This window comes from Rhea pennata, chromosome 2, assembly GCF_028389875.1.
Source record: "Rhea pennata isolate bPtePen1 chromosome 2, bPtePen1.pri, whole genome shotgun sequence".
In the NCBI taxonomy this organism is placed as follows: domain Eukaryota; kingdom Metazoa; phylum Chordata; class Aves; order Rheiformes; family Rheidae; genus Rhea; species Rhea pennata.
The window spans coordinates 79,706,462-79,730,425 of NC_084664.1; the positions used below are offsets into that span (position 1 = coordinate 79,706,462).

Here is a 23,964-nt window from a genome sequence, read left to right on the forward strand (position 1 = left end):
AAAAGTTGTAAGCCGGATGCGCTTGCTCGGTATATGCTTTTGGGGAGTCATCCTTAATTCTTCTTGTAAAGATCAGGGGAATATAAATCAGTCATGAAAAAAGGCTTAAACTAGAAGTTGTAACACTTGATGTCAGCAGTAAAGTTCTAAAATAATCTTCCAAAGCTGGGAGCAGGGGCAGGGATTCGAAGTTAAAGCAAGGGGTCCTTAAATTGTTATGGTGGTGTTGGTCTCTATAACCTGAACCAAAAGTCGTTGTCTAGGTAAAAATGCCTAGAAAATCCATACTATTAAGTTTGCTGTTGTGTCTTATGTTTGTAAGTGTGCAAAGAAGTGTGGTGGCTTGGCTACTCTGAACCTTTTATCAGGAAAAGAGCATTAGGAAGGATCCAGACTGTTTTGTCCTGGCCCTATAACTCTTACCTAATGTCAGATTTGACTAGTTTTCATTGTCCTTGGAGAGTGCGAGCAGCTTTTGTATTCTGGGCAGAGACCACCCCCTATAGACTGATTAGGCACCCAGTGATCTGCAGTGTTACTTTCCTAGTGGAACAGGGCTAGTCACGAAGTCTGTACTATGCTGTAGGGAGAAAGCTGTTACGAGGTGCATTGTGAGGCCTCTGCATCTCTTAGTCTGCCCTTTTGAGGGTTTTGCTTCCAAAAAAAATTCCTGTAATAGGTCATCATTATTGCCACATTTCAGTGTGATGTACTTAAAGTATTCTTTAAGAGCAAACTCTGATGGGGAAATTGGTGTTAATGAGAAACCTGATGCATCCAGGAGGTTATGCCTGCTGTGGCAGATCATCTTCTAGTTAGAAGGGAGACTGGGATGGGATTAGCAGAATGGGGAGCAAACAAGCTAATTTGCAATACTGCAAAGTTTTCAGTAAACTTAATCTCTTCCTTTGTCCTCACAGAATAAGTAGTGGGTAGCTATTGGAAGCATACAGCTAATAGTCATCCTTCAGTTGCTTGTATTTTTGCACATTTTTATAAAGCTGTTGTGAAAGGCAGTCTAGTTCAGTATGCTCTATCAGTACAAACTTGTTAGATGAAGAGTGAAGAGTGACATGACTACTTTCTTTATTCTCTTGATTTCTACAGTTTTTTTTTTTTTTTTTTTTGAATCATTGTGGAAGGTAGTGGTATCATGAACTTGCATTCCTTTGCAGGGAACCTGTTATATGTCGCTTGACAGTTTGTTTTATCACCTTGTGGTGGATATTTGATCAACCTGAAGAGAGAGGTTTTTATTCTCTGCTCTTCAGTGAAAATCAGAAGATTAACTGCTTGCCCTCAACAGTAAAAAGTAGAAAAGCTGTCCTCAGACTCTTTCAAAACTGGAACGTTGGTAAGGTGGTTGCTTCTGCAGCTGGACTGCAGCAGTAGAATAAAACTCTAGTCCTCCAGAGCTTGTTGCCCTAAGTGCGGAATGAGTTAAATGGGTATAGGGAGGTGAACTGAGACAAAGAATATTTAATATTGGTTGGTGTCAGAGATACAGGCCTATCTACTGGCAGACTAGTTAAGCAAAGGAGAACATCACCTGAGCCTTGAAGCAGGAGGTAGCTTTGCAGAGATTTCATGAACTTGAGGAGCATCTTGGGGAATTGACTGCCCTGCAAACAGAACGGATTGTTGTGGTGGAAGAGCTGTTTCGTTTTGGTGGAACAACAGGTAGGATGGGCATAATATGCTGTGAATGAGTTTGAGTTAAATGTACTGGCTCTATTTTGTGTGGTGAAGCTTGGAGATAGTGTCCATGGTATTGACTTCATTAGGGACCAATGCTTGTAGTGCCAGTTCTTATCTTAAGATGTTTTGTATCAGTGGTGTGGTACATGAATGCCATTTTGGAAATGGAGACTGCCAGAAAGCTTAAGGAGGGTTTTCTGCACTGTTGTATGCCAGTGGGGTAGGATAATGCATCCTTGGGCCAAGACTTAACCTTTCAGATTTCTTGCCTAGCAAAAGCTCACCTTGGTGACAGCTCAAGCTTTACATTATGGAATCTTCCACCCCCACCTCCCTCCCCCTCCCTCCCCCCAAGAAAACCTTTCTACTAATAGTTGCTGTGAGGCAACTCTCTTGTATTCAGTGACTTATGAATGACTTATCAAAGATACTTTTATGATTAATTGATATCTTTCTGTGCAGCTTTAGATTTTATGGTGATGCTTTCTAAAGGTGGATTTTACTACTATGGCTAAAATCAAACTGTTTTCACTTCAACAGTATGTGCTGTATTAGAGGCAAAAGACAAGGAGCAGTGCATCTTAAAAAGTAATAGCATAAGAGAAAGCTTGCTGTGAAATATTCACTAACATTTGAAGTACAAATAATGAATTTCAACAAAGTAAAACTGGTGCAATTGTTATCCTGCAAAACTTCCATTTTCAAAGTGATCTTAAGAATGGAAATGCTATTATATTTGTGGTGTGTGTGTGTACATATATATACACATATGTATATATAAATGTGTATATATACATACACAAAGTTCTTCATTGAGTCTTCAAATTGGCATGAATGTTCAAATAGCATTCTTCTTTTGATTTAACTATGAATTATTAGATCTGCAATACTAGTTTCTTCCTGCTCTGTATCTAGTAAAACTGTCACAGCAAGAAATTTTCTAGAAAAGAAACAATAGTATTTTTTACTGGTTAAAACACTTTTCAGTGATTTTTTTTTTTTTTTTTTTTTTCCCTAAAGCCACTTCCTTTTGGTTGATTTTGATTTATTTCAGAGGTTTAGTGTGATCATTCCAGTAGTAGGAACATCTGTTCCACATTGCTAGTATAGTGTTTAAAAAAAACCAACTTATTTTATCTATGCTACTCAACTTCATTTTACATACATCCTAACTAGCTTTCTAATGTAGACAAAATAAGTTTTTCTTGAATTCTCCTCTTCACCTTTCTTCCCCTACACACTGTGACTGCTGATGGTTTGAGCAAGTAACATCTAGTAAGTTTGCTGTTGCCTTTAACGAAGTCAATTTGAAAACACTTGTGGTAGTTGCAAGTATTCCTGCCTTCTCTCAGATCCTCTGGTAGCATATTTAAGTTGTGCGCCCAGCTGTCACTTGCTGCAGGGGAGAAATCAGCTTGCTTAAATTAAACGCCCCTGGAGTTGGTTTAAGCTAACATATGGATTCTGCACTGAGGCATGTAGTGTACAATCGTGCGTTGGAGATGTAAGTCTTGCTTGCCCCAGCAGCACAGCTGGGATGATAGCTGAAATGAGGGTGGCAGTAAGACAAACCGCTGTGGGCACTGGGATCTGACCACACAAAATAGAGCTAGTACATTTAACTCACTCATTCACAGCATATTATGCCCATCCTACCTGTTGTTCCACTGAAACCAAACAGCTCCTCCACCACAACAATCCGTTCTGTTTACAGGGCTGGACTCCCTGGTGGGCTTGATCATTCCAGTCTGGTGGAGGACTGTGGTGGTCTTCCTGCTGCTCTGTGGCACTTGTACCCATGTTTAGAAAAAATACTAGCTCTGGAGGTTTCCTTTAAAGAAGTTAAGGAGTACCTAAGGAAATCCTTAGAAAATGTTTAAATGAGAATTTGCTGTTTCAATGTTAGCTTTAGGGTGTCTTGTGGTTTGAGAGAAATCAGTTTTACTAAACGTGCGCTTGTATGTCAATAGTCATACATACCCCACTAGGAATTATTTCAATATAAATGAAGTATTTTGTGCTTTTAAACTGTATTTTGCACTCAGTACTAACTGGTAGAAGAGTATCTTGAAATGTTCTGAAGGCCACTTCTGGGTTGGAGCTGTGGTTTAGCTCTTGGACTTTTCACCGAACGTAGCACTGAATAGCATGATGGTGAATGAGATAGACCAACAAAACTTCTGACTAGGGTGGGCAAGCAGTATGGCTTTTTCCAACTAGTGGTGCGACAGTGGGGATCAGAAGTATTTGTTGCCATAGTACAGATGTTTTTCTGAAGACTACATTTTAAGGGGAGTAAGTCAGGTCCTTGGCACGGCACTCAGCATTTCTCAGACTGTGATTTTATAGTGTCATTTAGTCAAAACATACATCAGAAAAATAATCATATGAGCAGTTAGCAGCTCTCCTAAGAGTATTTATCAAAGGATAAGCAGTCCTTTTAAAAGGATATTGTGGAAATGAACGCTGGAGTAGGCTTCCTGCACCTGGGTCTCTTTGACATCAGCTATGTTTTGATCTGATGTGCAGTTATGAGCGTGCAAGACTAGAGAAATGCAGGTGTTTCCCTCTGGCTCGTGTAAACTATATGCTTTCCTGGAAATTAAATGCAGATTGCTATTACCTACAAATACAAAAGTAGATGCTTACTAATGAAGGAAGTGCTTTGGTATGACAGGTGTAAAATGGCACTAGACAAGACTCTTTTTTTTTCTGAAAGGAGGGAGCAGGAGGAAATGCACAACTGTGGTTATGTCCTGTTATGTCCTGTTATGTTCAGAAAATTAAATTCTCTGCCCCATGATCTACTTTTGCATACAAAAGTCCTGACTTGCTCTGATCTCTAGCAAGAACCTGTAAAATTCATGATTATGTTGGTAAACTTAGTCCCTAGAAATCAGCAAACAAGTGGGTGCAGATACAGGAAGATGCAGAATAAGTTCCAAATAGCTAAATAGTCAGAAATCTTTAATCAGCACCTGAAAATCACTTTAAGACTGTGTATTGCTGGACAATTTTTGTTCAAGAAGTAGAGTAGCTCCTTGTGGAATGGAGTTACCAGTGATGAATGCTTTCAGCAAAACGAGAATAACCAGGGAGCCAGAAGGACCTGGAAAATGAAGAGAAAATGAAGTGGTGGGTTTTTTCTTTTGTTTTGGGTTTTGTGTGTGTGTGTTCTTGTCTAGTGACAAAAGCAGTTAATGCATATGTGGACACTTTGGCCTCACAGGCCTGCCATAAAAGCTGCTGTTGTGAAGTCTGCTTTGTTCGGTTCATCAAGTCAACATCCTTCGAAGCTCCTAGGAATGAGATGTTGATGCTTTACTGGAGCTGACTGGACAATCTCCCTTAATTTTGCTGCCCTACACAGATGTGCCACATAATGTAGCTGATTTCAGGGTGAAGCCAAAAACATTAACATGAATAACTAAGTGGAAGTTCGTGCAAGGAAAGAACCAGAAGGAGCATGTAGATAGTGTGCCTAGACATTAACCTAGTGACCACAGTTTGGCCTGTGTTTCCCATTAACCTACCTTTAAGACAATAGTCTATACTTTACAGCCCAATTTGGATTTATGGTTTCATTTTCATGACACAAAACCCCTTGATTTTCACAGCACTTCCTAACGAGCTATCTCTTCTTTTATCACTGCTGTTATATTTGCCATTTTAAATGCCCACTATCAATATTACTACCATTTCATATGCTCACTCTGAACCTGCAATAATTTTTACTACTACATAATTTTTACTTGCTGCATAGTTTAGCAACTTTTTATTAGAGCATTTTAGAAAATATTTTTTCATTTATTTTGAGTATGACTTTAGTTTTTATCGAAACTACTCAATTCAAATGTATGTGTTAAAGTAGTATCAAGAAGCAGAAATGATTACTGAGATTCTCTGAGCATTTTGGGGTGCCGTTGTAGTAAGGGTGGTGAAGATCTGCAATCCAATGATGGGTATTAATGCAAGTGTTATGTCCTCCCCTCCTCTTCCTTCTGGTGAGTTGGATCAGAGGAATAAACTTGCGTTAATAAATGAATATTGCAAGTTACCAGGACATCTGGCAGAGAATCTGGCACTGGAATTACATATTGTTGGATCTGGACGATATATTCTGACAGCTATGAATAATTTCTGTGTTAGGTTTGAATAGTATCATCACCTTCATATTGGGGGGAGGGGAGGGCGCGCTGTCAGGGACTTGACAGTAATGACTTTCTCCTAGTGTGGGGTTTTTTTTTCCCCCTTTCTTCCAGAGTATTTTGAGCTAACTGGTTCTTCCATTCTACCGTAGTTCTTGCCATTTATTTGGACATAATCTACTTCTCATTATCTTGTCTGTGCTTATCTTAACCTTATGAAGTCTAAGCTAGTTAGAGAAGAATTGTGTGAGCTACTCAGGCTGCAGCAAATTAAAGTTAAGTAGTTGCTGCTGGCCTTCACCCAGCTGCTTGTCTTGAGTCTGGCTATTAGTTACTGCCCTGTTACTCCTGTGCACTTGAGTTCTAATGCAGCTGTACCCTAGCTCAAGTGCTCTTTTTATGAATTGCATTTTAAAAGTGTGGATCTGTTATCTACATGTTAGCATTGCTGCTTCTCCACGCGGTGAGAAAGAGGACTGAAGAATGTTGTTTCACAAAGATACTAGATAAAACATTTTTGAAAGCACTGTCACTGAAATTTTTAGAGAATTATTCAATTTTATCTGAGTTTCAGAGATGTTCTTCAGAGGGCATTTTTCTTTAATCCTGAAACCATAACCAAAATCTATGTGACTTTCACAAGTGAAAATGGAAAAATATAAGTGGACAGAATTGAACTGCAGATTAATCAACTGGCTAGCTATTAAACACCTTCGTTTTGCCTTAAGGTGTCCTTCATCCACTTAATGTGTGCGTGAGTTACAGTAGAGTCCCCTGTAGGTATCAGAGGAAGCTAAAAAGACCTTTGTGTTTTTATTGCTAATCTATTGTGATACCTTAGAGTATGCTATGCTTAAAATATAGCAAGAAATTCTAACATCTTGTGGCTGATGCATCTATATTTAACTTTTCTGAGATCTCGTGTGCCATACCATGTTCTCTGAAAGGCAGGTTGATTGGAGGACAGCTCATACATCGATAACACTGTGGCAGAAACAAAAAAGCTCAACTGGCTTTTACAATCTTAATTGTTCTGTGGAGAATTACTGTCCTGCTTGTGTTTTGGGGACCTGTCTGGTGTTTGAAGATCATTTTATTCCCATATTTGTCTAATATGTATGTAGTGACTGCAGCAGCAAACTGTGCAGCTGCTTCATATGCACAGGCTCTGGACAGAGTTAAGACCACAAGATGATTAAGTTATGCAACTGAAACTACAAAGAGAGTTTTGAATAGGAAGAATGAGTTTGTTTCCATTGTAATCAAATAATCTCTTATGACACAGCTTCACATTGCTGGCAACTTGCAAAATATTTGATAGATTTACAACTGATGCTGGATACATCATTGAGCAAATATGTATGCTTGAAACAAAAAGAAAATCAAGTGGGGCTGATCTTTTTGCATTGCTTGCTAACATTGCCAGATGTGGTTAGTGCAGTTCCAGCTCCTTTACATTTCCTCCTTTTTCCTCTACCTTCTCTGTAGGAATTCAGAGTTGACCCTCCAATGTATGGTGTGAAGCCTTAAAGTTTGATTCAATTAGCAATTGTAAATGCTGCTTCTTTCAGACTTAACTGGTTTTATTTCAGTTTTGGTGGTGATGAGCTGGTTTCTAAACCCACAAATATGTGACTTCTAGATTTGATAGACTTGATTGTCAGTAGAAAAATGTAGAGATCCTTCTCAAGCACCCTGATTAAGATTCTGCTATATATACACCTTTTCTTTTTACAAGCCTGTTTTATTTAGTTTTCATAATCTCATGGTCTTTCAAGGTCTACTTTTACTTGAAATCTCAAGTCAACCACTTCCTTTTTCCCTTACCTTCTTCCCTATATCTAGCAGTGCAGAGAAGGTAAAAGGTGGTTTGCTCATCTAAAGCAGTGAAGTGATGCTTGTTTTTTTTTCTTTTTGTTTTCTTTTCTCCCCTCCATGTCAAATTCCCTTGAAGTGGTCTTAGGTGGTCATGTCTGTATTGTAATGTGAGAGACTTTCATGTTGTGTTTTACAGCAGTCACTTATACCTGCACTCTTTGTTTCTACACTGTCTTGATAAAGATATTTTGCTTTCTCATCCTGTTACTGTTGACTGACAATCCACTGTCAACACTGAAACTGAAAATGAGGTCATTTTAAACTTATTTATTGTATGGTGCTAATATGTACTATGCCAGAAGAGCTGTTTTCCAACTGCCAGCACGGCAGCAACCTTCAGCCAACGGTTACTTCTACTTTCATCATACCTGATGCATACAGCCGTGCAGTTACGGGAAGTATCTGCTTAATTTGCTGATCCAGCTTAGAATGAACCTAGAAGAAAAAGGAATTGTTTTCTGTTATGTCAGCAATCTGTACTATAATCTAGTCATGCAATTTAGTATCAGACCAGAAAAGCAAAACACCGTAAGTGGCAACTTTAAGCTCAGTATGTGGACTGCGTTAGGTTTCAGGTGACAAGAACCCAAGCAGGTTGTGGGAGTTCTCGTATCACGGAGAAGTGTGCAGAGATCTGTTACCTTGCTTAAGCACATGTGGACTAGCATATTTGGGTGGAAAGGCTTCTGTGAAAATCTAGATTTGAGTCAAGCTTCACAGACGTCAGACAAACTGCTTCTGTGTACTGTGCTGCTGCTGCGCTTTGTAAGCTGGAGAATTTGCGTTCACTTCTGGACCTTTCTCAAGTTTTCCCCTGTAAACCAGGTACTCTGAGAACTGAGACCACTAGCAAAGCAAAGAGCAGGGAGCAGTGAAGGCTCAACCAGCCAGGGACAGGTCTCCCTAAGTCAGCAGATGGTAGGATGTGGTAGGAGAATTTCAGTAGGAGAGGTGTAGCCTGCAGAGTCAGCTGTTGAAAAGAGGGGAGGAGCTGGAAACTGGGTTGGGACCATGGCTTGCTTTGGGTCCAGTCCTCAGGAGGGAGTAGAGCTGTGCAGCCAGATTGCCTGGATGACTGACTTTTAGTCTGTTTTGGGTAGAGATGGACATGACTAGGGATCAAACACTGTATTCAAAAAAAGCTTTGCATTCCCTGTATAGTTACATCTTTAAGTGCTGGTTAAAGCTTGACCTGTGAGGCTGACAGTGTTTTATATAAAAACTGTAAACAGAAGATCTGGGCCTCAAAAGGAAACTGGAAGTGAAAGACTAAGCTAAGGTGGTGAGACTGAACTTTTGAGAATGTCTGTGATAAGGAGGCTGTTAAAATCCATTTTCACAAGGATCTAGGCCACTGATAGTGGAAAGCTCACAGCCACTTCTGAGTGTAGTGTGCCCATTCATGCAGCAGCAATATGCACCTTACTTTTTTAATTAAAAAAAAGTGATTTAAACCATAATTGCTGTTTCAATTGCCCTCAGAGTAACTAAGGATGAAAGTTAATTTTTCTGAAGAGGATAACAGCATGCTGCAAGCTGCAACACCTCGCTATCTGCCACTTTTCAATCTGTTCTAGCCTTTCATTGCTGCTTATTTAGTGCTCTTCTCTGCTTACTGTTACCAGTAAGCTGAACAAGCCAAGTTCAACAAATAGCAATGATATCCTTTCAATAAAAATTGAGGTAATGTATAGGGGGTGCATCTGGAGGACAAAGCGGCAGGAGCTGGATCATCAAGATAGTCAGCTGTAGAAGATGGTGGCTCTTTGGAGTAGACTACAGTTCTGAAACATTTTTGCAGCTCTGTCTCTGATACTGAATACCACCTTCAGAGACTATGTGTAGTATTTAACTGAAACAACACCTACTGGGTGATTAATCTTCAGATGCTGTGTGCATTTTTTTTTTTTTTTTTTTTTTTTTTTTTTTTTTTGCTACGGATTCCACACTCGATCTGCAATAGCTCCCCCAGCTTCTGCTGTAGTTAAAAGGAAAGTCAAGTCTGTTCAAAGCTTACGTTCATATTAGATTCCAGGACCATAGTGTGTGCACTGGATAGAGTTCCAGTAAGCAGATGAAAGTTATAACCGAGAATCTCATAGCTTTTGTGCTTTAGGTGAAATGAGCAGTAAGATTAAACTTTTAATCCCGTGTTTGTCCAAGTGGTGAGACTATTTGTTTAAAATTTTTAAAAAAAATCTAAATACAAGTTTTAAATACTGATCGTTTTATTGTGGAATATGAACATATCAGTAGTGTTTTCTGCTGTAGGTTTCTGAACAATTTGTCACTATGAAACGAAATTCAAACCTGTGCCGAATGCCTGATGCATTCCAGTGTAACAGTAGGCTCTGCAATAGCTTTAAGAATCTTTATTGGCATTTATCCGTTCAGACTGCCTCCGCCCACGGGAATGCTGCTTGTGGCATTGTGCAAATGAAGGCTGTGCCAGTTTGGCACTGAGCTGAATAGCCATTGCCTTTTCAGAATATAAAAAGCTAACATTTTATTTAAATTTCAGTGGAGCCTGATGGGGGGGAGGAGGGTGGAATCTGAAGCCTCCATTAGTGGAGGGAGACTCTGGCAGTGAAGTAATATTCTCAGAGATGGTGTAAAACAAAACAAAAACAAAAAAAATAGTTCTGATTCAATCACATAAATTAAAATTTCTTGTATTGGTTTATTGGTTTAGTAGTTAATTTGGCTGGTTAATTGAATTAAGAGTTAAGTTTAGGGAGGTGGAGTTAGAAAGGTGTGTACTAAGGAAGTTTTCTTTCTAACCTAACTTCAGAATGGCATATTTTGAGTAAGTACTTTTCAAAAGTTGCTGGTGGCTGGAAGACAAATTGTCAAGAAAAGCCCCAAATTTAATAATTTGACAAATCTTGTGATTGGGAAGAAGGATGAAGTTCATTTCTCTGTTGCTTCTGGGGTTCAGTTGAAGGCCACATGGTAGGACCAGCTTTTAGAGTATAGGCTAAGCCATCTCAGTGGAAGGTGAGCTTTGAGTTGTAGTTTAAGACTTAGTCATGAGAAGTACTAGTCCTGTTACTTCTATTTACATGGCTGCTTTGGTAACTAAAAAGCAATGTTATAGATACCTAATCCTGTTTTCTCACTTGAAGTCCATAAACTTATTTGTATTCTTTTCTACTCAGGCAGCATTTCTTGAAGGAATAGACTAAGTCTAGACTTATAGACTAAATTGTTTATGGGTGCTTACTAGTGTTGAAAAACTAGAGCTTAAGGCTTGGAGTTGGGTGCAAAGTTTGGCTGCAAATTTGTGTTGCTTTCTGGCAAGCAAGACTGCTTAGGCTTCAGAGAGAAGCCTTGTACCAGAATAGTTTATAATGCGTTATTACTTCTTTGTTTTGGGGGGGGAAGAGAATAAACAATAATATTTGTTATTTATCAATCTATGTTGAGAAATACTATTATAAGGAAAGAGACCTATTATCTTCAAAAATGATGAAGGTGGTTTTAGTCCCATTAAGCAGTTTTTGGTTAACAAGTCTTGTCAGTAGTGTTGAAACTCCCTAGAAAAGGGGTCAATATCATCAACTGTTAGGTGGGGGAAGCAAAGGCACACTACTGAGACTGGGTACTTGAGAACTGAAAGCATGTGTCCTGCCTCCCCTTTTTTAAATCGTTAGATATGAAATGAGGCTGCTAGAAGATTACCACTACAGATTAAACAGATTCCCATCAAGCCACAGCAAGTAGTCTCTACCAGAGCTAATTAACAGTTTCTACTTAAAAAAATAAAAAATAAATAAATAAAATAAAAAAACCTTAGTTGGATTTTACATTTTTTTCACCCAGCCTTGCTGAACAGGTTAGCATGGTGACAATAAACATCACTCTGCTAGGCAGTTCTGAAAAGTTCATTTTGTCATGTGCATTTTACATACATTTTCAAGCTTGTTATAGTGTAGTGAATAAAACACTGTCTTACTAGCTACAGAATTTATGCAGTCATATTTGTCAGACTAAAATCAGGCCTTATTGTCATTGGTATTACAGCTTCACCTTGCAAGTGATTTATTGAATCTTGCTGTAGCGTTGGTTAATGAAAGACAATAACAAGAGACTGTATTCAAGGATTTGCTCTTCTGTGTTCAGATAAGTATTGTCTTATTCATATATTCTTGTTTTTATGCTCTTTAAGAATGTTTTATGTTGGGCAATCGGTAACTACTGCTTGGTTGGCTAGCCGTCAAGAGCAATTTGCATTTTATTGGTGCTTCAGATCCTTTGCCTTGTTGCCTATTTCAGCATGTCTTTTAGATGGGAAACTCCAGAAAAGGTTGGACAAAATAGGCAGAGTGCTGCCAGCAGGATGCTGTTGTGCATTGACCGGAAAGCTAACTGTACACCGACTTGATCAAGGAAGGCTTGCCAAGTGCATGGGGAAGCAGAGAATAAGCGTACTTGGACTTGTTCATACAGGAATTCAATGAATTTGTAAAGCAGTTTTTCTTATTCTGATTTGGGAAAAAAATTGGCTATAGAAACCCTGGTGTATGGGATGTCATCTTTTGACTATATGCAATATCTCATCTGAAACATTTAAATACATAACATTTAAATGTTATCTAGCAGAAAAGCAATGTATATGTGTACAAGTACCTGAAGGGAGGGTGTCAAGGGGATGGGGACAAACTCTTTTCGGTTGCACCATGTGACAGGACAAGAGGCAATGGGCAGAAATTGAAGCACAGGAAGTTCCACCTGACCGTGAGGTGGAATTTCTTCCCTGTGAGAGTGATGGAGCAGTGGACCAGATTGCCCAGAGAGGTTGTGGAGTCTCCTTCTCTGGAGATGTTCACGGGCCGCCTGGATGCAACCCTGTCTAACATGCTGTAGGTGACCCTGCTGAGCAGGGTGGTTGGACTAGATGATCTCCGGAGGTCCCTTCCAACCTTACTGATTCTATGATTCTATATGTCTTTTCATGTTAGGAAGTTAAATTAATGATTAATATCATGCATATAAGGATTGACTTCTTTACTAAACAAATTTGTCAGATACTCTTACACCTAAGACATTGCAATATAATGATTTTGGACAATTCAAAAATCTAATTTTTGTGGACTCTGTTTCCTTTTGCTATTTGTTCTGGATTGTTATGTTTTATTTCCATCTTAGTATTTTGATGAATGTTTCCCTTTGGCATGGCAAACAGTGGATTTGGCCCTACTCTGCCTTTAACTCCTGGGGTAATTTCTTCTGAAGGCCAACGTGCCATTGGGTGAAAACTCCATGTCAAGAATTACACTGATGTTTCTTGCCGGGGAGGCACCTAAGAAGTCAGGCTGTTTATATGATCTTAGTACATTTAAGACACAGCACAAGAAGAAACTCCTCAGAATTTAGGAGCAAATGTGTTGCAGAAAAATCCAGAGCAGAGTGGAAGGGGCCCGTACTACCAGAACACACTCTTACCTGTCCCAAAGGTCAGTGAGCTTCAGGTGCCTGATAGCAGATTGTGTATTTCTCTCAGCCCCTGGTTGTGTTATAGCTGCATGTGAAGTAACAAGAAGCAAAATGCCAAGATGATAGAAAAGATGACAATAATATTGCCAACTGAAACACCCTCGGGATTAGGACAGACTTTGCATGTGTGCTTTTGAAAATTCCTGTTTCTCTCCAAATTTTTGCGGTTATAGGTTATGCTTTCCTATATCAGTTTAATTTGCATTGCCTCTGTCCTGAAGGACTTCTGATGTCCTTGGCCCTTTATAGTGTGGTGTGTGATTGACTGAATCCAAAGTTTTTCATCAATTCAAGCTGTTTTCTTTCCAGTGTTGATGAAATCCTTCCTCTTTTGACATTTTGGTGCATGTTGGTTTTATTTCTGTCCTGCAAGTTTTTAAGTGGTCCTGTATCCATTGAGTGAGGTATTTGGAAAGTTGTTGCTCTAATTAATATATAGTTGGAAACAAAAAGCTGTAACTATTTATACAAGCAACTGGGAAAAAAACTCTTGCTTTTTGCAACAGTGCTGGAGTATAGAGTGAGAACAACCAAATCTTCTGGTGATATTTCATTGCATAATGTATAGTATCTTATCATGTGTGGTTATTCTGTTCTGATAAATTTTAGAAAAGTTCTTAGAGCTTCAATTTTCCTAATGTTCTCATCAATATAACTATCTGTGATAAAAAAGAAAATGGAGATTATTTTTAGTTGTGATTCAGAAAGGTCCCAGGTAGACTTAATCAAGTTATTAAGCACAAAGGCATCATCTATGACTAAAGAAATTCCTTGTGCTACAAAATGGAGGCTGAGAGAATGGTCAGGGAAAGTATTGCAGTGTGCATGCCATACTCTAATTTTCTTTCCAACAAGATCAAAATCAAATGTGTAGAAAACAGGATACTAGGCTGGATGGCTGGAATCCTGTTGCTGTGACTATGGTAGGGCTTTGGCACTAGTGAATGGAAAAAACTGTCCATACTGTTCCTGCTTCAGAAGCAGGTCAGAGACCTGATTTGAATTGCAATTGTGAAGTTTTGTTTTGTGTGGGGAAAGCTTCCCCCCCCTCCTCCCCCCACAAGGTGTGGTAAAGTTCATGATGTCCTCACTCCTGTAACAAATTGTGTTGTACTTTGTGAAAACTGCTTTCTAACACCATGTCTACCTATTGCAGTGCAGTTTGCTTTCTTATGGGTTGTGATTTCTGGCTTCAGAAGCAAAAACTGTGAATGTAAACTTAAGACCATCTCAAGTCATGCTAGGGAAGTATTTGGCAGACCTCTAATTTGTATTATGAAGAGTCACGTAAGCTAAGCTGAGAATTAAATATGATCATTACTACTTTAATCTCTGGCCCATTACCCTCTTTTTTTTTTTTTTGTCCTTCCAGTTGTCATTTTGATAAAACCCCTGCCAGGTTATATTTACTTGCTATGACTTTCTCCAGACATCTTTTAAGTTGAACAGGTGAGCTGATCTCTGAAGACTAGTGTTTTGCTGCATTACAAATATTTCTGTGGTTTTGGAGAAATCATCAAGCTTTGAATTTACATGACATGTTAGACAGACAACATTGATAAAAGTGCTGCAGAAGGACCCTACTTCACATGGGCTTGGGTGAATGTGCGAGACCTGGGAATTCAAGCCACTTACTGCATGCCTGGCAGAATATATATATGATCCAGTATATCTGGATCATAATATGCCTTTTTCCTTCTCCTTGCAGCTTGCTTCCCGAAAGGAGTATTTGAGCATCGCATGGTATGACAAAGAGCTTCTCTGGAGTGGTGTATCTTCTGAATTTGGGACTGGATAGTGTATTATCTAGCACTGGATTTCTGCGGAATAATTTTTTCTGAAACATTCCCTCTGGTTGCAGGCTCTTCTTGATCTTGTTTTGGGATGGTGAATTCTGGATGATAGGCTTAGTGTCTTTCATTTTTGTTTAGTTTTGGAGGTTCAACTTAGTGTATGTTAGTTATGGATCATAGAGACTACTACTTTTGCTGTTATTTGTTACCAGTCCAGCTGCCTGCAGATCTGTGTGTTGGAGAGCTTAAGATAGCTGTCTAGAAAACAAAAGGGAGGGGGGAAGTAGCTACATCTTTGGGAGAAATTTTTAGAGGAGCACATGATTGCATCTCTAGGCAAACAGCAAGAGTTCTAGAACAGGATATGAGCGGTTAAATTCTGGACTCTGGGTATATATGTTTGTAGTAAGCAGATAGTGAGACCTACTAGTTTACTAGTAGTTACTAATATTAAAGGTAAGAAATGAAGCTCATACTTGATATAGCCAGTTGCAAAGCAATGTGTATAAATATCTGAAGGGAGGGTGTCAAGGGGATGGGGACAAACTCTTTTCGGTTGTCCCATGTGACAGGACAAGAGGCAATGGGCAGAAATTGAAGCACAGGAAGTTCCACCTGACCGTGAGGTGGAATTTCTTCCCTGTGAGAGTGATGGAGCAGTGGACCAGGTTGCCCAGAGAGGTTGTGGAGTCTCCTTCTCTGGAGATGTTCACGGGCCGCCTGGATGCAACCCTGTCTAACATGCTGTAGGTGACCCTGCTGAGCAGGGTGGTTGGACTAGATGATCTCCGGAGGTCCCTTCCAACCTTACTGATTCTATGATTCTGTGGTTCTATTTATATAGTTAAAATGTTTGTAGAGGTGATAAAATTATGGGTTGATTGATGCAATTGCTGATCTAAAAAATGCTGTTCTTGTGGGTTGCTCAAATCGTAGAATCACAAAATAGTTGAGGTTGGAAGGGACCTCTGGAGATTGTCTAGTGCAGACCTCTCTGCTCAAAGCAGGGTCTGCTGTAGCAGATTTCTCAGGTGCTCAGGGCTGTGTCCAGATGAGTTTAGGAGACTGCAGTCTTTGATCACCCTCATAGTTTAAAAAACAATCAAAACCGAGAAACAGAAAGAACTTACATTTAAGTGGAGATTCTTTTATTATAATTTTGTGCCTATTGCTGCTTGTCCTGTCACTGGATATCGCTGACAAGAATCAGGCTCAGATATTTATACACTTTGATTAACTCCTTCCTCCCCCTCCAAGCCTTCTCTTCCTCAGGCTAAACAGGCCCAGCTCTCTCAGCCTCTTCTCATGTGATAGTCCCTTAATCATCTTTACAGCTCTTCCTGGGACCTGTTCAGGTATGTCTATGTCTCTTTTGTACTTGGAACCTGGGACTCATTCAAGTATGTCCATGTCTCTCTTGCACTCAGAAGCCCAGAAGTGGACCAACATCACTTCCCTCAGCCTGTTGCCAATGTTCTACCTAATGCAACCCAGGATGCTGTTGACCACCTTTGCCGTAAGCATGCTTTGCTCATCTGTGGTCAATTTGTCCTCCAGACCCCCGTGTCCTTCTCTGCCAAGCTGCTGCCAGCCTGTACTGGTGCATGGGTTTTTCCTTTCCAGGTACAGGACTTGGCATTTCCCTTTGCTAAAGGTTCCTCTCTACTCATGTCTCCAGTGTGTCGAGGTTAATGTGAACAGTAGCACATCCTTCTGGTGTATGAACCGCTTCTCCCAGTTTTGTATTGTCTGCAATCTTGCTGAGGGTGCACAAGCAGTGAGAAGTAGTGTCTGCTAATGTATTTAAAATAGATGCTGAAAATATACTAAAAATCATCCCTTACTCTCAAATGGAGTATTTCGAGGTAGACAGTGATAGAGAAAGCTTGCCTGAGAGCTTTATACACTAAGAGCCTAGTATCATAAAATACTAGAAGTATAATTGCAGGAAAAATGGTTAGTCTTTTGGTTGGATACACCGATTGGCTTTTTTTGTTCTTAGTTTCTAGTTGTTTAAAACACTTTCTCTCCCTGTGAGAACATAAGGTTAAAAGTAGAAGTAAATGGAAAATACCTAGATTAGTATCTGGCTGTCAAAGGTCGCTACAGACCTTGTAATGGTAAATGTATGCTCTTGTAAGTAATACATTACTCATTATAGGGTGTTGATAGCCTGTACCTCAAATAGTAATGTATTGTTGTTGTGCTCTTGGTGGCTTCCTTGTCCACAGTGTAAATGTAAGTAATATGATGTTAACAGGGAGTGTATGTGACTGCACGAAGTATTTGCTCTGTGAGAACAGAGCGTATGCCACAGATGCCCATCTGGCAACTGTTTTCTTTTGGTATTACTGACTTCCTTACAAAGACTTTTTTCTTGCCTTAGAAGAAATCCTGTTTGTTTGCTTTGAGGAAATCAGTTTTCTGTTCTTCTTTTCTCTATTAATCTTCATATGATTTTCTTTGATACAATGGTATGTGCCACTTGTCCTTGGAAGCTTGTTTTCTGTCTTTGACCTTGTAGTACTTTATAGGTGAGCGGCTGGTGGTGGCAATACCATGTAAACTTCTTCCTCATCGGAAGTGTTCCCATTCTCTGTTTTCTTTCTGGGAATGAGCATCTTGTGTCTGCCCTGCTCTCTTCTAATCTGCCTTTCTTTTAGCACAACCCTGGTTGCCTTAGCTGGAAGGCTAATTTGGGGCAATATTTCTGTAAAGATCATAGTCTTATTACTCCAGCTCCTGTCACAGCATGAGAGAAGTTGAAGTAGTATTCTAGACACACTACCTCTTGGGCTTGTTTAACTTTTTAAAGCAATGTAGAAAACAGTTAGTGAATCACAGAACGTGCACTTTTCTTCTTCACCCCTCCCAACTACTAGCCTTAACCATTTATTTTTTACTTCCTTCTGGCCTATTTAATATCCTTTCCCTTCACCATCATTTTTCAAACCTGAGCATGTTAATTTAAGGAACATTCTGTGGAGAATGATTTTCTAGGATTGGCTGACAGATTAAGTGGCAATACCTTGGTTGTGAAGCAACCTACGTTTGCACATTCTCCAGTCATTTCCCATTAAAACTTAAATCCTTGTTCTGCTGTGGCACCTTTAAAAAGCAGACCTCCTCCTTACATGTAAATGTTATGAAAACCAGGCACACTGTAACCCAGAACCCCAAGGAATGCATGATTGAAATAACAGATCAGGAAAGTCTCTTGCTAACATTCCTATGATTATAGGTTTACTCAAGTGACAGAAACATGGTGTCAGCTAGCTTTCTGCATACAGTCTAATTTTGGTTTAAAAAGTAACATAGCTTTTAAGGGCTTCACAGGGCATTGGAGATGTTAACAGTGGTGTTTGTTGGGATAGATAGCTACTTAAAATGTAGTGGTATTTGTTGCTTTTTCTCTCGAATTATCACATGTATTGCTGGTTGGATGGTTGATCAGGCTTGTACTGTGGAACAGTTTATCTCTGTTAGTAGTCACTGAGATAGAGTAGCATGAGGAAAGGGGAAGAGAAAGGAGTCATTCTTAGATGCTCTCCTGCAAGCCAGCAGACAGCTCTTGTTTTATCCCCTCAGCTCTCCTGAAGCACCTGTTGGAGTTGGTCTCTCTTTGTGCATGTATTTCCTCTCTCGCTGATCACAGTGGGTCTGACACACAGCAGATAGTTCTGGAGGCACTGATATACACAGAGTGTCCAAAAAAAAAAAAAAAAAAAAAAGCAAATGAAAAGTAAAGAATAGCAGGACTTTTCTTTTTATTTTTTATTTGGAAATAAGAATAGTTAAGCATGTTAAATTCAGGATGGTATATTACTGCAAGCAGTGCTATGGTGTAGTAGGAAACAGCAGTTACCTTGCATGTGACCCACTGACTTGACTATAACATGAAATAGAAAAGCCAACTCCTTTAAGGCATTTGTCTTGAATTAACTCTTCATACTGAGAAGGGTCAGTGTCTGTTTCTCCAGATCTGTGTGAGATATTTGAATGAAAAAAAAATGATTATGAAAGTTGTTATAATGCTGTTATTGGCAAATTTTCCTTTTATGATGGAGCTTAGCAAGTACTTATGAGAGCCCCTGTGACACAAGAGGCTGTTTGCAACCTTAATACACAAAGATGAGTGTGTTGTAAATAATACAGTTAGCTCCTACCACAATGTGTAGAAAAAGAACATCAGCAGCTTTAAACTTAGTTTAAGGCTTCCTGGCATTGTTCCAGGTTTTTATGTGGAAGGTCTTTTTCCTTCGCTGTTAATACTCATGTTCTGCCTCTCCACCTTTTTCTCTTCTTGCAGGCAAAGGCAGCTCAAGCATCTCATCTGACGTGAGTTCAAGTACAGATCACACACCCACCAAAGCCCAGAAGAATGCAGCTACCAGCGAAGGTAGGCATCTGGTATTCATTACCCAGGCCAAGGTCTCCCAGCGTAATGTTAGCTATTTTCAGAAAAAGAACCTCTCCTCCTCATTTCTTTGGTGTACAGCATTATTGACCTACTGAAAATTGACAAACAGAATTCTTTCTTTGTGGAGTTTCCGCTTTCACCTGCTGGAGTTTTTCCTCTAAGCTTGTGACAAAGGGTTAAGGATAATTCTACAAAAACAAATGTAGAGAGTTCTAAGTAATCTGCATGTGACTTCTTCATCAGAGGTTTTTATACTTGAGATTCAATGTAATCTTATTTTAAACTTATTCGTGAAGAATATACCTAATGGACATTTTTTTGGCCACAGTTGTAGGTAAACCTCGACCTCATACTTTCATACTAAGAACACCATGCGAATGTGAGTTGCTTATTTGGAAACTTGTGCCAAGTTTCCAGAAGTGCAGCTATGGACATGAAAAGCTGACAAAGATTTAATTAGATCAATGCATCTCACCTGTAGTTACTAGACTATATGATCATCTGGGACTAGATGTTTATGTCCGGGGTAAGAAGTTTTATGTGTCAGTATTAATATATTGCTGTATTAACTGGCTTATGAATAGAGAAGTGCTGATCCTTCCCTGCTGCCTGATTATATGTGAGTAGGTGTGTTCTGTTAAATGAAAATATATTGGCCCTGGTTTTTACAAGAGTGTCTTTGAAGACTGAGAGGAAATCATTAAATCTATATGTAATTTAATGATGTAAGCTGAATTTTTTTTTTTAATGGTGCATTTATGCCTTAACTAGCGTTTCTACTCAACTCAAACATAAGTCATCAACTGTACTTGGTAATTAGCAAATAATGATTCTAATTTTTTACCCTTCAGTCATTACAAATTACGTTACAACTCTAGTTGCTCTTGGTCAAGCTTTATTTCTTATCTTTTTGAAAAAAAAAAAAAACAGTTTGAATCGTTCTAGTTTGGCAAGTCTGATTACAACTATAGAATCTGTGCAGTAAAAGCAGTTCATATATCTAATAAACTCTAGTGATTTATGAGGTCATTTATTGTTTTGCATTCATAATCCCATATCACAAAGGAAGATTCGGCACCAGTGAACCAAGAGAAGTTCTGAATTAGAATCTCTGTTTTTTTAGTCTAGGTAACAAATTTAACAGTAGATGAGTAAATGGTTAATTAAGTTAAGCTGAATAGACATCTATTTCTTTAAGCTTTAGATCAAAATGTTTTAAGGTACCGGAAAGGGGCGAATTGCCAAGACAAGAAGTAAATTTAGGAAATGTATGAAAGAATCTCAACTCCTTTGTATGACAGCCTGGAGAAAAACAAAGGAGTAGTAGACAACTGAATCCCTGGGCATCCAGCTCTGTGGAGAGCATAGGATTTGGCATGAAAGGCCTTCAGCCTTGTACTCCTGCTTTACAGACTGCTTCCCAGCTTTGCAGGCGAATCTCACTCCTTCCATTTCTGCAGAACGTGTCGTTCTGCACAGCGTCTTGTCTTTTTTTGTAAGGCAGTTGTCACAACACTGTTGAAGTTAGATCAGTAAAGAGCATTGAAACAACTAGGAAGGAAAGCTGTAAAACTGATTCACTGCAGCCTTGTGGTACTCCACAGCAGAAAGGCAGACAGGTAAAGTATTTTAGCAATAGATTGCTAAGGAATGCAGAAAGAAGTCAAACAAGACCCTTATTTAATGACCAAAATGCATCAGGCAATATCTCACTATAGATATTAGCTTGCTGTTAGAGCAACTGTGAACTACAATTTAAATCTGTCTACTGGGCACATTCTTATTTGTGAATTTTCATATATATATATATATATATGAAATTTTATTTCTGCATAGGACGAGTGCAAGAAATGGATTACTATACTGCTTGAATATATGCTTATGTGGTTTACCTAGATAATGCTATTGAGGCTATGACAGTTAAATCTCTTGATGGGTATGGGAGATGCAGTTGTGGCCAAAGTGTAGTACTGTTAATCACACTGTAGACTGTGAGCTCTGTTGTGGTTTTATTCCACATGTATGCAATGGGATGCCAGCACAGCTACATCTGTAGAGTTGTGGGAGGAGGCTTTGTGTTTCAAAGAGACAGAATGCTTGCCATGCCATTCAGACGTGCTTCTGAATGTGCCTCGGTAGACTGTATATTATCTGCTAGTCAGCCACTTGTGGGGCATGTTAGCATCCTTAGCCATAGGAGCTTTCCTCACTGATGCATTGGAGAGGTAACAGCTACTGTTTCTATTGTGAGGATGAGTGCAGAGAGTAGCTGGCAGACCTCTCAACTTTTTGAACTCAAACTGTGGAGATGCCAGGTGATGCACGAGGAGGATGCACAGGTGAGGTTGTATGGGTGTAGCAACTGAAGTCCAGCCTGCAGTAAGCTGATCTGACTGTGGCTTTCACTTTCTTAACTGCTTCACTGAATATCAGCAGACAAAAATACATATTTATTGCCCTCTTTCCTTAAATAAATGAATAGGGTGTAGGGACTGTATGGCTACGACTTGACTCTGAAGGAAACGTGGTAGAATATGGATATGCATGCAAAAGGTTCCTCCCCACTGTCTGCTTTTCTAAGGATACAGTTTTTTCTGTGAATATACACTGCTTTTTGTTTTTCTCTCTTTTCCTGTCTCAGACATTGTAATTCTTTACCCCATCAATCAATTACCATTTAAAAACTTGAAGGCATAAGTTTGCCACCCCCTATTGCTGTTCTGGCAAGTGAAAGATTAAATGGATTTTTGTGGGCTATTTAGACACAATTTGCTAGATACAGTCTCAGCTGGAATACAGTTGTTTAAAATTTGATCTAAAGGATGAGGCTGGATATTTTTGTATGGGTTTACCTTGGTCAGGGAGCTTTCTTGTAACTCTTACCTGCAAAGCAAGAAATGATAGGCAGTCTCCAGTTTGGACGAGCTTGACTTTTTTTTTTTTTTTTTTTTAATAAAGAATCAATACTGTTTTCACTTTGAGTGTATGTGACTTAAATACTATTCTAGAGGCAGCTTTAAATTAAGAACTCATATGCTGCTCTAATTTATTTGCCAGTGTCTGTAAAATTGCCTTGAAGGCTTAGGCCAGAAGCAAAATGCTTGCATAGCAGAAGGGCTAACTGCTAAAATACTTTTGAGTGTGTGCTGTGAAGTGTTTATATTTTGAATTTTGCAGAAGTCTACTAAGGTTAGCTGCTGTATTCTACAGAGGTTAAAATTTTATCTGCTTATAGAAATGCTGACTCTTAGAGACCTTGAAAATTAGGTATTGAACTTTTTTTTTCTTTCTTCCGTGCCCTGAGAATTCCAGTGTCCTTTTTCATCATATACTGTTAATGTACCTTAAATATATACTTGAAAATGATTGTGTTTGGAAAACAGACTAATTAAGAGATAACGGCTTTTCACACATTAGCACTGAGATGCATGTTTAGGAGGAGATTGAATGTTTTGGCAGTGCCTGTTCATATGCATTTTGACAAAAGAGTTATTTCTTTTGAAGGTTAGATCTTGGTAGGTGCTTTAAAAAATGTACTCAGTTTTAGTTCTAGTAGTCATCCCCTCCTTTCTGTTTTATTAGGGCTTTTTAGTGGTTCTAGGAGAAGCAGGCCTTTTAGGCTGGTTGAACTAACATCATTCATTAGGAACCATTCCATCTGTTAAATCACATGCCTAGGGGTCAATGATATGAAAATGTAAAAATTTGTGGATGCAAAATGCTTTAATTATTCTTATAAGGGTGTTACCTCATACCCTCTCTGAGATGACACCTAGTTAAAGCCAGTCAGGCTGTATTGCTGTGGTCCTCAGCATCCTTTTCTAGTGGGTCCCTACCTCTCTGCCCCCAAACTATCTTGAAGGAGGTGGTGTAATAGTGACTATCTATGCTGTAGATTTTTCCACTGTGTGTTCTTACCTTGGCATACAGTCAATTCTAGAGAAAAGGATGGCTGTGAATCACAAAATTACAGAATGGTTGAGGTTGGAAGGGATCTCTGGAGATCATCTAGACCAACACCCCTGCTCAAGCAGGATCACCTAAAGTACATTGCACAGGATTGTGCCCAGGCAGGCCTTGAATATCTCCAGAGAAGGAGACTTCACAGCCTCTCAGGGCAGCCTGTTCCAGTGCTCTGTCACTGGAAAGCTTTTTTTTTTTTTTTTTTTTTTTTTTTTTTTTTTTTTTCCTTATATTCAGGCGGAAGTTCCTGTGTTTCAGTTTGTGCCTGTTGCCTCTTGTCCTGTCGCTTGGCAGCATTGAAGAAGTCCAGCCCCATCCTATTAACACCTTTCTTTAAGGTATTTCTATACATTGATAAGATCCCCTCTCAGTCTTCTCTTCCCCAGGCTAAAGAGGCCCAGCTCTCGCAGCTGTTCCTCATAGGGCAGGTGCTCCAGTCCCCTAATCATCCTTGCAGCCCTACACTGGACTCTCCCCAGTAGCTCTGTGTCTCTCTTGGACTGGGGAGCCCAGAACTAGACACAGTACTCGAGATGAGGCCTCCCCAGGGCTGAGTAGAGGGGCAGGA

At 39.4% G+C, this 23,964-nt stretch overlaps 1 protein-coding gene across 3 annotated transcripts in view; it reads left to right on the forward strand.

Annotated features, from left to right (window-relative positions):
* Nucleotides 1–23,964, forward strand: part of FBXL7 (F-box and leucine rich repeat protein 7) — a 200,795-nt gene that overhangs the window by 25,118 nt on the left and 151,713 nt on the right. For 2 of the 3 annotated variants that reach the window (XM_062569822.1, XM_062569823.1), the window contains exon 2: nt 19,323–19,412. In XM_062569822.1, the coding sequence (XP_062425806.1) occupies nt 19,323–19,412 (90 nt within the window). Of the gene's footprint in view, nt 1–16,346; nt 16,369–19,322; nt 19,413–23,964 lie in introns of those variants that run through there. The other variant, XM_062569828.1, reaches the window with a different exon arrangement.